Source organism: Dendrobates tinctorius, unplaced genomic scaffold (genome assembly GCF_039654945.1).
Source record: "Dendrobates tinctorius isolate UK_male_01 unplaced genomic scaffold, ASM3965494v1 ptg000003l, whole genome shotgun sequence".
NCBI classification, from domain to species: domain Eukaryota; kingdom Metazoa; phylum Chordata; class Amphibia; order Anura; family Dendrobatidae; genus Dendrobates; species Dendrobates tinctorius.
Genome location: NW_027361671.1, coordinates 13,599,370 through 13,614,567, shown reverse-complemented (window position 1 = coordinate 13,614,567; position 15,198 = coordinate 13,599,370). Strand labels below are relative to the sequence as shown.

The 15,198-nt window shown below is 45.0% G+C and overlaps 1 protein-coding gene across 2 annotated transcripts in view; it reads right to left on the bottom strand.

Moving 5' to 3' along the window:
* Positions 1-15,198, bottom strand: part of RASA1 (RAS p21 protein activator 1) — a 98,637-nt gene that overhangs the window by 57,005 nt on the left and 26,434 nt on the right. For both annotated transcript variants that reach the window (XM_073584131.1, XM_073584216.1), the window contains exons 2-7: positions 13,462-13,614; positions 11,060-11,199; positions 8,225-8,291; positions 7,435-7,552; positions 5,594-5,625; positions 5,155-5,207 (exon numbers count right to left, since the gene is read on the bottom strand). In XM_073584131.1, the coding sequence (XP_073440232.1) occupies positions 5,155-5,207; positions 5,594-5,625; positions 7,435-7,552; positions 8,225-8,291; positions 11,060-11,199; positions 13,462-13,614 (563 nt within the window). The remainder of the gene's footprint in view (positions 1-5,154; positions 5,208-5,593; positions 5,626-7,434; positions 7,553-8,224; positions 8,292-11,059; positions 11,200-13,461; positions 13,615-15,198) is intronic.

Here is a 15,198-nt window from a genome sequence, read left to right as displayed (position 1 = left end):
CGCAGTGGAGGACGGACACTGAAGTTCTGTTAGGCGTCGGGTTCCGGGCGCTGCACAGCGGGAATCCCAAGCCTTATCCTCTGCTGTCTGCCCACACCAGCATTGTGGGTTCGGTCACAGGGGAGGGCTCCTGGGCACGTTCGGAGTCACAGGTTTCACATAATATTTTACTCTGCGCTCGTGGAAAACTGGCACCACAGGAAATGCGGCATAAAGGAACGTGTGCAATTTCCCCTTTTCCGGTCATATTGCTGCCAGGCTCAATAACCCCCTCTGTTTTCTATAAGAGGGTTGAGGGAAGGGAGGAGGAGGAAACAAACCCCCTTTTATCGCAGGTAGCGCGGCTCCAGAGTCGGGGGTCGCACTTACCCTGATCCTGTGTCCCCACGTGCTCCTGCCGCTGCCTCTGTGCTGCGCTCTCCTGCACTCCTTTCTCCCCCGGGTAGGCCGAGACGTCCTCTCCCGGTCGCGGCCTACCCTGTAATGAGACCGGGGGGCTCAATTTGTTCGCGTCCGCCCTAGCCACGGGGGGGCGGCGCCGGAAATGACATCACGCCGGGGGCGGGACTTCCACCCGCAGCCTAGTCACGGCTGAAGCCGCGGGCTAAATTTCTACACCTGCCCGCCCGCGCACTGGCAGCCCTGCAACCATGGCGATCCCGCCGGCCCTTCTCTGAGCCGCTCCATGGACCGACATCCGCGCTGGCGGCCCCCGCCTGGGGGGGTAAGAGAGAGGAAAGGAAATGCTGTGGACCAGGTGAGCACAACCTTCCGCCTGGAGCCTTCTCGGAAGGCTGCCGCAGGGCCCTCCCCAGTCCTCCATACCTGCGATAACCTCCACTACAGCTCCAGCGCACCAGGTAGAGGGGATGGGGTAATTTTCTGGACAGTGCAGGCACCCTAGCTCCGTCCCCCCTGCAGGGGCGAGGAGAGGGACCATCCGCCGCCATGCAGCACCGCCGTCTAGCGTTGGTGGAGCAGTGGGGGCCGCACAGACTAGTCTTGTGCCTCTGTGCAAGCCCATGGTTTCAATACCTAGGGGTGGAGAGGGCTAAGTCCGGCATTATGTCCCACGTCGCGGGAGAGGATAACATGGAGGGATACTCGCACGTGCTTGCCCGTTGATGGTTTGGGGAAATCGGATCCTTTCAATAGGATGCGTTGCCCCTGTTTAATCTTCATAAAATAAAAAATAAAAATAGAAGTCTGAGGGAAAAGACCCAGATATGTCCCACGGTGCGGGAAAGGATACGCGGAGACGATACTCAACGTGTGCTCGCCCGTTAATGGTTTGGGGAGATCGGACCCTTTCAATAGGATCCGTCGCCCCTGTCTCATCATCATGGGAAGGCGAAAATAAAAAAAAAAAGTCTGGAGACATCCAGACGTGTGTGCCTCCAAAGGACACTAAGCAAAAAACTGAGTTCCGCCCGCAATAGGGGCGAGGGTGTATACGACGGAGGAGGAGCTAACCTCTTTTTTTCACTAAGTGTCAGCCTCCTAGCGGCAGAAGCATACACCCACAGTATCTGTGTCCTCCAATGAGGCGAAGGAGAAAAAGGTTTGAATAAAAACCCATGAACCTATCGTAATGAGGGCCCGGAATGATGACTCCGTCCCTTATCAGAGCTTGAACGGCCCGAAGGAAGGCTCTTGTCTTTTCCTTGGGGGATAGGAAAGGAAAAACCGAGTTGGAGGGGAGAAACCTCTATCTTATATCCGGAGGACACCAACTACCTGACCCACTTGTCGTGGGCAACTGAGGCAAGTGTGGCTGAAGGAAATTAGGCGGCCGCCAACTTTGTCGGTGCCTGCCGGAAAACGCAACAAGTCATTGGGTAGATTTACGAGATCTGGCTCTCCTAGATCCAGAAGCCCTAGACCTGGGTTTCTGAGAGCGGTTAGGTCTCTATGAGACCTGGGAGCCTCTGTCTTCTCGCGGGGACCGACTTGATCCGGAAGAGAAAGTAGAGGAGGACCAACCGGAATTGTTGGGAGAAGATTGAAGACGCGTCGGCTGTTGGTTGCGAAACGGCCGGACAGCCCTTGTGCTGAGGAAGGAATTTACTTTTCCCTCCAGTAGTATCAGAAAAGAGCTAGTCCAGTTTCTCCCCAAAAGGACGACCTGTTTGAAAGGGGAGAGAAGACAATGCTCTTTTAGATGTGGCATCCGCCCGCCATGTGCAGAGCCATAGGGCTCTTGCAATGGAGGTCGCATTAGCGGCATTTGAGCCGCGCAGTTGGCGGCATCACCAGAAGTGCCTACTACAAAGACCGCTACGTGAATTAACTGCCTGGCAACAGAGGTCGCCTCCGGAGGAAGAATGGTGCCCTGGAGGGAAGTAATTAAGGCTTCTGCCCAAGCGGCCATTGCCTTAGAGACCTAAATTGCCGCGAAAGAAGGCAAGATAGTCAATTTGACGATCGGAGGAGTTTCTGACTGAGGAATCCTCAGAAACAGATAGGAGCCTTTTAGAAGCAAGACGCGATACAGGAGGGTCCACCGGAGGGGACTGTAACCAATCCTTCATTAGGTCTGTATCAATAGGCTATTTAGCCTGAATAGACTGTTGCCCTGAGAACCATTTATGTGGCCGGTCCCTATGTTTCTGGACGGCTGGTAAACAACCTACGCACACGCTTGGTTTTCTTAATGAGATTGTGTGTGCTGGAGCGGGAATATTTTCCTCATCCAACTTCAGAATCCTGTTGACTGATTCTATAAGAGAATCAAGCGACTCCTGATCAGATGGGGGATTCTGAGGGGCTGACGAGTTAGATTTGACTTCAGAGTCGTGCTCGCTGTGAACCTCAGAAAAAGGCGAGCAAGAGACAGGAGGCACCGATGCGGAGGAGCGAACGTGACTAGGGGACGCGTCATGGGTCAGTTTTCCAGAGACCTGACCATCCCTTGAACGAGGATGGCCCCTGCTGGTGGTTCTGACTTAAAGAGTCCTCCCGGAGGGAGAATATAGCCTGGGTCAGAGACTTCACCGACCGTGAGAGACGCGCGGCCCCTTCAGGGGTACTAAGCGCAGGAGGCCCGTCAGCAGCGCGGCGAGAAGAGCAGGCCGGGTAACAGTCCGTGTATAACGGATTAGTCTGTCCACTGGGTAATGCAGACTTGCAAATGGTGCACACGGTATAAAAAAAAAACGCAGTGTGAATATTAACCACCTGTTTAGCCTCCTTAGATTAAGGCATAGCGCCCCTGAACGGGTTAATGGCAGAGTCTGTCTGCAGCTACACAGAATGTGCCGGGAAGGGGTTAAGCTTTAATCTGAGGGCAGATGCTGCTTACCCACGGTCCAGTGCTGTGTCCCCCGCGAGGAATAGCGGTGGTCTGTGGTGTCACCCGGTATCCGGCTGTCCAGAGCAGGCCTAGTGCTCCTGAAGGGATTAACGGCCGCTGATGGAAAAGGACATGGCCCCCGAGATTAGAATTGCGCGTCTCGTAAGAGGCGCCAAGAGAAGGGGGTGGCAACATTAACGCAGACGGCGCTAGTCAAATTGCGGCCTAGTAGGCCGGAAAAGCCAGGGACTAAATTTTTGGCCTACCCGAGCGCCGAGAGCCCCCCGGGCGCGATGACGCCAAGTCAGCGCTTCTCCCGGGGGTAAGGACCTGACCCCATACCTCCACTCCTGAGCTCAGGCAGGTTGCGTTGTGCGTTCTTCCAGCTGCAGGGTCTCATCCTCCGGGCGATGCAGCAGAGCTGGAGGAGGTTTTAAAGTGGTACTGCTCAATCGATCCACCCTGTGGTAGGGGGATGAAGAGCTGTGGGGCTGATTCAGGGCATCGGAAAGCGCTGCTCAAGTCCTCTTCATGCACTCCTGTGCTTCGTTCCTTTTGCGCTAGCCCTCGTATCCGTGGAGTACCGACCATAAGGGAATCATCGTCAGAGGAATCAGCCCCATTCGTCGCAGGAAAGTGTACGTGAAGGGTTACTCCACGTGCTTGCCTGTTGTTGGTTTGGGGGAGAGCGGGCTGTAGAAAGGAACCGTCGCCCACTTCACTCCGCTAATTAAAAAATAAAAATTTACAGAAAATTCAAAAATAAATAAAAACTGTGGGGTCTGAAACCAGACCCAAGTGCCTCCTACAGACACTAAGCAAAGAACTGGAGAAATCCCAGCCAGCGAGAGGGTGTATACTGCAGGAAGGAGCTAACTTTTTTCTGGTTTACTTAGTGTCCTCCTAGTGGCAGCAGCATAACACCCACTGTCTCTGTGTCCCCCAGTAAGGCGTAGGAGAAATACACTCACCAAACAACAGAGTGGAACACAAAGGAGTTAAAGGAAGGAGAAACCAAATAGGCGATAATGAGGATGTGCACACAAACAAAACTTGTTTAGAACAAAAATGTAAATGAAAATATTGCAATTAAAGTGTCCCTTCAATTTTACTCCTCCGCCCATGCCGTCCTTGGGTGTGGCGAGACGCAACTGGAAACTGGGTAGTATAGTTGTTGGAATAACCATAAGGGAGACTAGCATATTACATAGTAGTCCTACTCTACTTATCAGGACTAGTGCATGATACTCGTCAGGCACCATGAAGCTGCCTTGACAATGTACGATAGGGCAATGGAGTCTAAACCTGGCAGAACAGTAGAAGAAACCTATCAGAAATTATATCAGAGTCTCTTCTATCAAATGATTTCTCTGGATGAATCAGTAAAGGTGGGAAAATGTGTCCAATTTCTGTTACATTTCTGAAAAATGTCACTTGCCAAGATATAAATTGCTAAAAAGAAACCATAATGCATACAGCAGTATGTACTTAGAAGCCACCCTTGCTGGTCATGGGTACTGTATGTGACAGACCAAAGTGTCCATAGTTTTGTCCTTTATTGTGCAGACCCAAAGCGTTTAGGTGCAAATACAGGAGATGATGCTGCCTGAATGTGCGCCTATACAGAATACTGGGCAAATCATTCGGACCTCTGGCAGTCGGGTAGCTATGGGGAGAGGGGCGTCAGTTTGTTTACATATGGTACTCATGGCCAATGGGGGGCCTTCAATAAGCATTTTGGGGTAAGCAATGAGATTTTTTTAGGGTTTCTTATGCCTTTACATGTACATGGCATTTCAGAAGAAAGAAGTGGACCCTTTATCTGGCCAATTTGAGACTGTAAATTTCACATAAGCAATTACCTGTCATAAGTAGATTATAGGCTTCCTGCTTGTTGATTTTCCCATGGAACCATCTAAAGAAAAGCAGAAGTAAATATGTGCAGAATACAACCATTGCCAAGCTGATTAATAACGCATTCATTGATCAATATGGCACACTTCATATTGGAGCCACGGCATCAGCTCAAGATAGAACTCGGCTTAGCAGTTGAGGCTAACAGATCCAGATCAACCTGATTTACATACAGGTCTTGGCATTATTGATGAGAACAATAGTGGTATGTAGTTTAGTACTCGGTCGATGGGACCAATGACGTATCTTAAGGGGATCGGTAAGGCGAGTATTACTCCTTTACTCCTTTGTCATATTCTACCATTAATGTTTAAACACAGGCTACATATAGCAAGTCACAGATAATTTGAGGCTTGTAACCTACACAACACATGTAATAATGCTTACATCTTGCCTTCATGGGGATCCTCTTCTCTGCCCTAACAAAAAAAAAGAAAAAAAAAAAAAAAGGTAGAAATTGTGCACATAGAACCATTTATTCTATTATTTCTAAACACTGTTTTTCGGTGATTCCTTTGTATCCCCGGTCATACTGCACCCACACACACAAATGATAAACCATTTGAAAGGTAAACTTGCCCCCTTCAGCAAGAAAATAGCCAAACACACCACACATCTACGATCTGATCACAAAATACAGTTTAAACATTAATTTTCATAAACCTACAGTAAGGAAAAGTGACCTGCAGGTGGCACCACAGTACCCCAAAGCACACTACCACAAAGCTGCTTACAGAAATCACAAACAAATCCAAACATTTGCCTTGGGGGCTTTCCCGCTTGCCGAACTGCTTGCCCAGCCTATTTTAGCCAAATTGGAGGATTGCACACTTCATTGCAGGCGAGGCACATATGCAAACACATTTGTAAACATGCACTGCCTATTGAATTGTACACTTGCTTCATTCATACTCCACCCACACAAACAAATGATACACCATTTCAAAAGTCAAATTGCCTGCAGGTGGCAGCACACTACCCCAAAGCACACAACCACAAAGCTGCTTACAGACATCACAAATCCAAACATTTGCCTTGGGGTCTTTCCAGCTTGCTCAAGCGCTTGCCCAGCTTATATCAGGCACACTGGAGGATTGCACACGACACTGCAGGCGAGTCACATATTCAAACACATTTGTATACATGCACTGCTTTTTCGCGGATTACTTCACCCCACCACACAAATCATACACCATTTGAAATGTAAACTTGCTCCCTACAGCAAGAAAAGAGTCAAACAAACCACACATTCACGGTTTTATCACTAAACACAGTTTAGACATTCATTTTCATAAACCTGCAGAAAGAAACAATGACCTGCAGGAGGCACCTCAACCGCAAGACATTTTTTGGCCTCTACTTATCAAACCAATTTATTGTATTACCAATCTACATATATAAATACCTGTCTGAGTTCATCATCTCATGAAATACGTTTACATTTGACCAGCTTGCTTTTTCTGAAATTGCCTGCGCCCCCGACGACCAATGTGCGAAAATTTTGCACGGGCCAAGCTAGTAGGTAGAATTTATCTACATACAAAGTGACTATAATATCTGAGTTGAGAAAAGACATGACATGGTTGGAGGCCTAGTGAACACAAGTGGTGCCCCCTGGAAGTTAGGACTCGAGTGCCAGAGGAGGAAGTTCACACTACCCTAATTCGGCTGCCAGGCCAAGGTCTTGTGAAACTTTTGCTCAGTTCTAATAACTACCGTACACAGCACTGTCCTTCACAGCTACAAGATTGGTTTTCCCATCAATCTCATCCCATCTCAGATCTACATGTCATACTGATAGGATGTGTTAGATGTCCAGAAGATGCAAGACCCTGTGTGAGTCCGGCACCTATCACAAGACATGGGCCCTGGCATGAAGAGGTGCATACACCCCATTCTCCATTTTTCAGGGAACACGCTTGTTGGGTACCACATCAGTAAGACACAGATGTTCCCTATCCCATCTACAAATGTCCCAGGTGGTTCAACCCCTTTAATATGCTTCAGCTCAGAAAATCTCAAAACTATTTGTAGTTATGAGTCTGCAAATCTCATACCAAACCCAGACTTTTCAATTTTTCCCCAACTTGGAGCATGGCATTTAAAATTAGTTTTCATATTAAACCGGGTTTCTCCATACCCAGAAAGCCTGTATCCCTCCTGAATAGTTAGGAGTCTATAATTCTTGTATACAACTGGTAAAAAGGAGGAAAAACCAATATACTTACCACTTCATTCACCAAATCTACAACTATAAGTCCTTGTTCATTAGTGCGAAGATTGGTCACCCACATCCATCCATCTTCTAACTCATTATGGACTATAAACATATCTCCTTTCAGGAAACTGAAGGGAAAAAAAAAAAAAAACAAGGGAAAATATGGTCACTGTATACCCCCAGATATGCCATTCAATTCAACAAATAGAAGTAGATTTATGACTGTCACTTAGGCAGAGAAACGGAGTATGTTCCAATGATACAATGCGCTAACCACTGATATAATCAGATGGAGAGTCCTCGGGATGGAAAGCTGCTCTATGATCTGCCTTATAAAGGGGTGAGGAACCCCCGTACTACTGACAACTGCTAAAAAAGGGGCATTTTTGTCAACATCCTTTCTATAATAAAACCTCCTCTTTCATCTCCTTATTCTGCACTGTACAGCACAATTACTACCAACACCTAAAATGTACTCGCAAATGACAGAGTAAAGATGGTCTTAAACCGGAGACAGAACTGGTACTAATAAAAACACTCTGTACAGTTAGCACATTTGTTATGTGGCATGGCAAACATCTCTACCACGGTCACAATTACCATCATAATGTTCTGTGTATTCCCTCTGCCCCAGAGAGGGGATCTGCTCCATAATAAAGCAAGCAAGGGACCCCTTTCATTTAGCCCCTTTTTTGCATCTCACACAAATGGTAAAATTATCAATAGACATAACATTGGAAATGAAATGCTTGATAATATTATACGTATAATATGAAATGTTGATTTCTTGATCTGCCCACCTGATTTCATCAGTCTCTGGGACTTTAGTGTAAGGAAGGATGGCCCGTACTCTTCTCCTGTCTTCCACTGGCTAATAGGGAATGAAGAACGTTAGGACTGATCATCATTTTTACCATTAAAAATATTTATAAGCAATCTCTCAACATGGTCACTCTCATATTTCCAAGATGGTGTGTGTGGGGGGGAAGGGGAAACTTTTTATCTATCTTCAACCTGAAAGACTTAACCTGAGAGAACGGTAACATTTCTACGTCTGGTCAGGATAGGCATGTGACCGCTGAAGCCAATGATTGGCAGCAGCAGTCAGATCTGTACGACAAGTACAGCGTGTACAGGGGACGATATGCAGTGTATGGGAGTCCTATTTACTCCACCGATAGTGAGAATGTCTAGACCGAAGCGCCGTTGCAATGTTGTCCTGGGCTACAAGTGTAAGAGGTAGGGAATACTTTTCTAAAATCTATTGGGAAAGTTTACAGCCCAAATATTTCAATACATTGAGAGGAGTCAGTATATACAGTGGGTACGGAAATTTTTCACTCTTTGTTTCATTGCTGCCATTTGATAAATTCAAAAAAGTTCATTTTTTTCTCATTAATGTACACTCTGCACCCCCATCTTGACTGAAAAAAACAGAAATGTAGCAATTTTTGCAAATTTATTAATAAGGAAAAACTGAGATATCATGGTCATACGTATTCAGACCCTTTGCTCAGACACTCATGTTTAAGTCACATGCTATTTCCTTGTGATCCTCCTCAAGATGGTTCTACTCCTTCATTGGAGTCCAGCTGTGATTAATTAAACTGATAGGACTTGATTTGTAAAGGCACACACCTGTCTATATAAGACCTCACAGCTCACAGTGCATGTCAGACCAAATGAGAATCATGAGGTCAAAAGAACTGGCCAAGGAGCTCAGAGGCAGAATTGTAGCAAGGCACAGATCTGGCCAAGGTTACAAAAGAATTTCTGCAGTGCTCAAGGTTCCTAAGAGCACAGTGGCCTCCATAATCCTTAAACAGAGAAGTTTGGGACCACCAGATGTCTTCCTATATCTGGCCGTCCAGCCAAACTGAGCAATCGTGGGAGAAGAGCATTGGTAAGAGGTAAAGAATAACCCCAAGATCACTGTGGCAGAGCTCCACAGATGCAGTAGGGAGATGGGAGAAATTTCCACAAAGTCAACTATCATTGCAGCACTGCACCAATCGGGCCTTTATGGCAGAGTGGCCCAATGGAAACCTCTCCTCAGTGCAAGACATATAAAAGCCCACATAGAGTTTGCTAAAAAACACATGAAGGACTCCCAGACTATGATAAATAAGATCCTCTGGTCTGACGAGACGAAGATATAACTTTTTGGTGATAATTCTAAGCGGTATGTGTGGAGAAAACCAGGCACTGCTCATCACCTGCCCAATACAATCCCAACAGTGAAACATGGCGGAAGCAGCCTCATGCTATGGGGGTGTTTTTCAGCTTCAGGGACAGGACGACTGGTTGCAACTGAAGGAAACAAGAATGCGTCCAAGCACAGAGATATCCTGGATGAAAACCTCTTCCAGAGTGCTCTGGACCTCAGACTTGGCCGAAGCTTCACCTTCCAACAAGACAATGACCCGAAGCACACAGCTAAAATAAAAAAGGAGTGGCTTCTGAACAACTCTGTGACCATTCTTGACTGGCCCAGCCAGAGCCCTGACCAAAACCGAATTGAGCATCTCTGGAGAGACCTGAAAATGGCTGTACACAAACGTTCACCATCGAACCTGACGGAACTGGAGAAGACCTGCAAGGAAGAATGGCAGAGGATCCCCAAATCCAGGTGTGAAAAACTTGTGGCATCATTCCCAAGAAGACTCATGGCTGTACTAGCTCAAAAGGGTGCTTCTACTCAATACTGAGCAAAGGGTCTGAATACTTATGACTATGTGATATTGCAGTTTTTCTTGTTTAATAAATTTGCAAAAATTTCTACATTTCTGATTTTTTCAGTCAAGATGGGGTTCAGAGTGTACATTAATGAGAAAAATATGAACTTTTTTGAATTTACCAAATGGCTACAAGGAAACAGTGAAAAATTTAAAGGGGTCTGAATACTTTCCGCACCCACTGTATTTTCAGCAGTGCTCAGGGTATCAAACTATAAGGGTGGCGAGATTGGTCTAATATATATTATAGCCATGATCCTGCAGATTAGAGAATGTGAAAACACTATTTTGGATCATTTGATGAGAAATCACAGCATCGCCTTGATGTAGCAATGTGCTTGCAGTAAATTCAAGTTAAGGATTAGTTTCCTTATTTTTTTACATCTGCTTTCCTACCCTTTGTATAAACAAGTTTCCTTTTTGTTTACATAACAGGACACATTTTTGGGTGGAATATAATAGCGCAGAATGCAGAAGTGTACAGGGCCCACCTGATTGCCAAACCTTGATAAGGGGAAATAATAATTAGTCTTATTTTTGACATCACAATTAGTTGCAATGGAAGATTAGACACATAGAATTCAGAAAATGTGTCACTTAAATATAAAGCTATCCACAGGACAGGTGACAGGCCGCTGACCGCTGGGACCCGCTCTAATTTTCACTAGTCCCTCACATGAAAAGAGTGGCGGTTGAGCGTGCACACTGCTGTTCCACTGAAAGTCAGTGATGGGTCTTCAGGACCCCTGTTCTTTTCATCAGTGGGGTCTGCCTATGGCCAGATTCTCACAGCATTTTTTTGGAGCATGAATGCAACATGTAAATAATCAATGCTTCACTTGACATCAGTGGCTCCCCTGAGAGTCTATTTTTGCTGAGGGATTTTGAGAAATAATTGACTTGCCTCTGGCGGTGCCACAGGAAAAAGCAGTTTTTCTTCTTTCAGTAAGCAAGAGACATGACTGTAGTATCCTATGAGATCAGAAAGTGAAGAAAACCGTCTCCCTCCGATATAGAAGTCACCACACATTGCTATAATCCTGTAAGAAAAGGGAAAAAGAAGGGGGGATTATAAATAACAGCAGAAATAGTTAGGTCATGTCTACATCGGCATTAGGCGCACCCAAGATGTTGCGGTATCTTCTGACAACGTCAATCGTAAAACAAGCATCAAAAGAAACCTTGGAAGAACCCCAATGGACCCCAGTTATAGGACATCAGGGTTCAATGGCCAACAAGTCATGGATAAAGAAGTAGATCTATCACATTTCACACTACAAACTACATACAGTACAGACCAAAAGTTTGGACACACCTTCTCATTCAAAGAGTTTCCTTTATTTTCATGTGTATGGAAATTGTAGATTCACTCTGAAGGCATCAAAACTATGAATTTATACATGTGGAATTATATAATTAACAAAAAAGTGTGAAACAACTGAAAATATGTCTTATATTCTAGGTTCTTCAAAGTAGCCACCTTTTGCCTTGATTACTGCTTTGCACACTCTTGGCATTCTCTTGATGAGCTTCAAGAGGTAGTCAAGGGAAATGGTCTTCCAACAGTCTTGAAGGAGTTCCTAGAGATGCTTAGCACTTGTTGGCCCTTTTGCCTTCACTCTGCGGTCCAGCTCACCCAAAACCATCTCGACTGGGTTGAGGTCTGGTGACTGTGGAGGCCAGGTCAGCTGGCGTACCACCCCATCACTCTCCTTCTTGGTCAAATAGCCCTTACACAGCTTGGAAGTGTTTTTAGGGTCATTGTCCTGTTGAAAAATAAATGATGGTCCAACTAAACGCAGACCGGATGGAATAGCATTCCGCTGCAAGATGCTGTGGTAGCCATGCTGGTTCAGTATGCCTTCAATTTTGAATAAATCCCCAACAGTGTCACAAGCAAAGCACCCCCACACCATCACACCTCCTCCTCCATGCTTCACGGTGGGAACCAGACATGTAGAGTCCATCCGTTCACCTTTTCTGCGTCACACAAAGACACGGTGGTTGGAACCAAAGATCTCAATTTTGGACTCATCAGACCAAAGCACAGATTTCCACTGGTCTAATGTCCATTCCTTGTGGTCTTTAGCCCAAACAAGTCTCTTCTGCTTGTTGCCTGTCCTTAGCAGTGGTTTCCTAGCAGCTATTTTACCATGAAGGCCTGCTGCACATAGTCTCCTCTTAACAGTTGTTGTAGAGATGTGTCTGCTGCTTGAACTCTGTGTGGCATTAACCTGGTCTCTAATCTGAGCTGCTGTTAACCTGCGATTTCTGAGGCTGGTGACTCGGATGAACTTATCCTCCGCAGCAGAGGTGACTCTTGGTCTTCCTTTCCTGGGGCGGTCCTCATGTGAGCCAGTTTCTTTGTAGCGCTTGATGGTTTTTGCCACTGCACTTGGGGACACTTTCAAAGTTTTCCCAATTTTTCGGAATGACTGACCTTCATTTCTTAAAGTAATGATGGCCACTCGTTTTTCTTTACTTGGCTGCTTTTTTCTTGCCATAATACAAATTCTAACAGTCTATTCAGTAGGACTATCAGCTGTGTATCCACCAGACTTATGCACAACACAACTGATGGTCCCAACCCCATTTATAAGGCAAGAAATCCCACTTAATGAACCTGACAGGGCACACCTGTGAAGTGAAAACCATTTCCGGTGACTAACTCTTGAAGCTCATTAAGAGAATGCCAAGAGTGTGCAAAGCAGTAATAAAAGCAAAAGGTGGCTACTTTGAAGAACCTAGAATATAAGACATATTTTCAGTTGATTCACACTTTTTTGTTAATTATATAATTCCACATGTGTAAATTCATAGTTTTGATGCCTTCAGAGTGAATCTACAATTTTCATAGTCATGAAAATAAAGAAAACTCTTTGAATGAGAAGGTGTGTCCAAACTTTAGGTCTGTACTGTACATCTTATAGACCTGATGAGGCCGGATCCAGTGCTAAGACTCCACCACTAATCCAATAGTTTGATGTCTGCAGACCCGATGACGCTGACAGCCCTGCAGACAATAAATTGTTTGCAACGGCTAGGACCGATTAGAAGTCACAAGCTGCTCAGAGCTGCTGAGCTCACCGATTGGCAGCAGCGCTGTCAACGTCACATCAAGAGCTGCAGACAACCAACACCAGGAGCAGCGGGGGAGACTCAGTAACTCTCAGTTTCTTTATTTTCTGAAACTGAAAACCCCTTTAATTATATATTAACAAAAAAAGAAAAAAAAAAAAAACAAACATACACCCCTAACATACAGCCCAATTTTTTAGTTATAATGAGGTCTCCCAGCCTACCTGAAATGGGTGACGACATTTGTTTTGCTGAGAAAAGACAGCACAAAGGACCCCGGCCGTCGATCACTCTCCCTGATAAGGTAGCTTCCAGTCCGCCCAGCCTGGTAAAGGCGCTCTTCTGCAATCGTCCTGTCCAGCTTGCCATGATACCACCTGAAAAGACACAGTGAAAAAGGAAAGGGGAAAAATTCATCAATTCCATGTATACTGGACTTCTTTGTAATAGTGAGCACCTGTGCAATGTATTGTAGCATCTTGTAACTCATTTTTATCAGGCACCCTCATTAACGATTATGTGATGTTATTAGCATCGGGGTGGTCGGCTCAAATTGCAAAGATATTATAAGCCGACGAAAAACTAAAAGCCGCTGCGCAATGTTTAAAGATTCTGGGTGTGTGCATGGAGGTGAAAAGGCGACCAACCAGCGCCATTTCAGATTAATCTATTATGAGCTTGTTTAGTAGGAGACTGCAGTAATGCAGCTCAGAGGAAATCTGGAAACATTCTCATCCCTCTCCCCAACCACATTATCAGCAGTGAAAAAAAACAAAAAAAAGAAGTAGGAAAATTATGGTCATGTATCAGAGGCAAAAATTATTTGAATATCTATGGGAACAATGGTGCAGTCTTTAAAAAAAAAAAAATGGAAAATTTGATTTCCATTTTATATCAGCTTTGCTCCGTTGGCAACAAATCCATTTTTTTTTTAATGCTGCATATGTTAGAAACGTATGACGACTGGACATGTGAACAGAGCCTTACACACCAATACAATTCCTGCTCTTCATACATCGCTTTAAACATTTCTACACTTTCAATTCATTATTCTAGTGCGTTCACAGTGTCCTTATAGAAGGGTCCTGTTATACCTAGCATGGATGAGTACTCTATTCCATATAATTGGGATCTATGAAACTCACCAAATAAATAGAGGGCACCACCCAATGCTGAGGGATCCACCCGTAGTCTGTATGAAAACAATATGAATAATAAAGGAAGAAAAAAAAAAAAAAGCTATAGACCATAATAGGGATCACCAAAAATACAAATATCTTTTATTGGATATAAAAGAACACCATATAAAAAGTCATACTATGACATACAAACTACACATAGTCGCCCATAACAGAGCTACAGTCCCCCAAGGTGCAAACACGGAACAACATACAGGGTGGACATTAAACTATACAAGCACTATATCAGCATGCTGTGTAAGGTGGATATGGTTGACACCTAAACTCATAACCCATGAGGTTAGCATAAATGCAATATCTGAAAAAAAATTGCAAATCTGTTATAAGCAACAATGGTGGTAAGCAAGTACAAACCAATAATGCAGGCCCCTGACGAAGCCACTGAGGGTGGCGACACGCGTCGGGCATTCCTCCCGGTCCCCCCTGGTGACATTTCTTTGGCAAAAACTTTCCACATATGGTCACTGGACCCGGTATTATGTAACCCAGATTTATGCACTTTTACTGGGTTACTATCCTTTTATCCTAGAACCTAGGTTCTGGACATTTCTTGCCATTTGCACTTTCATGCTCATTTAACGTCTGTTTAGTGGACACTATAGCACTTTATAAATCATATTTTCTTGGAGTATTAGATCCTTTTTGACCCAGATGAGTGATAGTGGTATGCTTGTTTGAATCTTTTTATATCTGACTTATTCACTTTTTGAAAGCTTCTATATTGTATATCCCTGCATTATTGGTTTGTACTTGCTTACCATC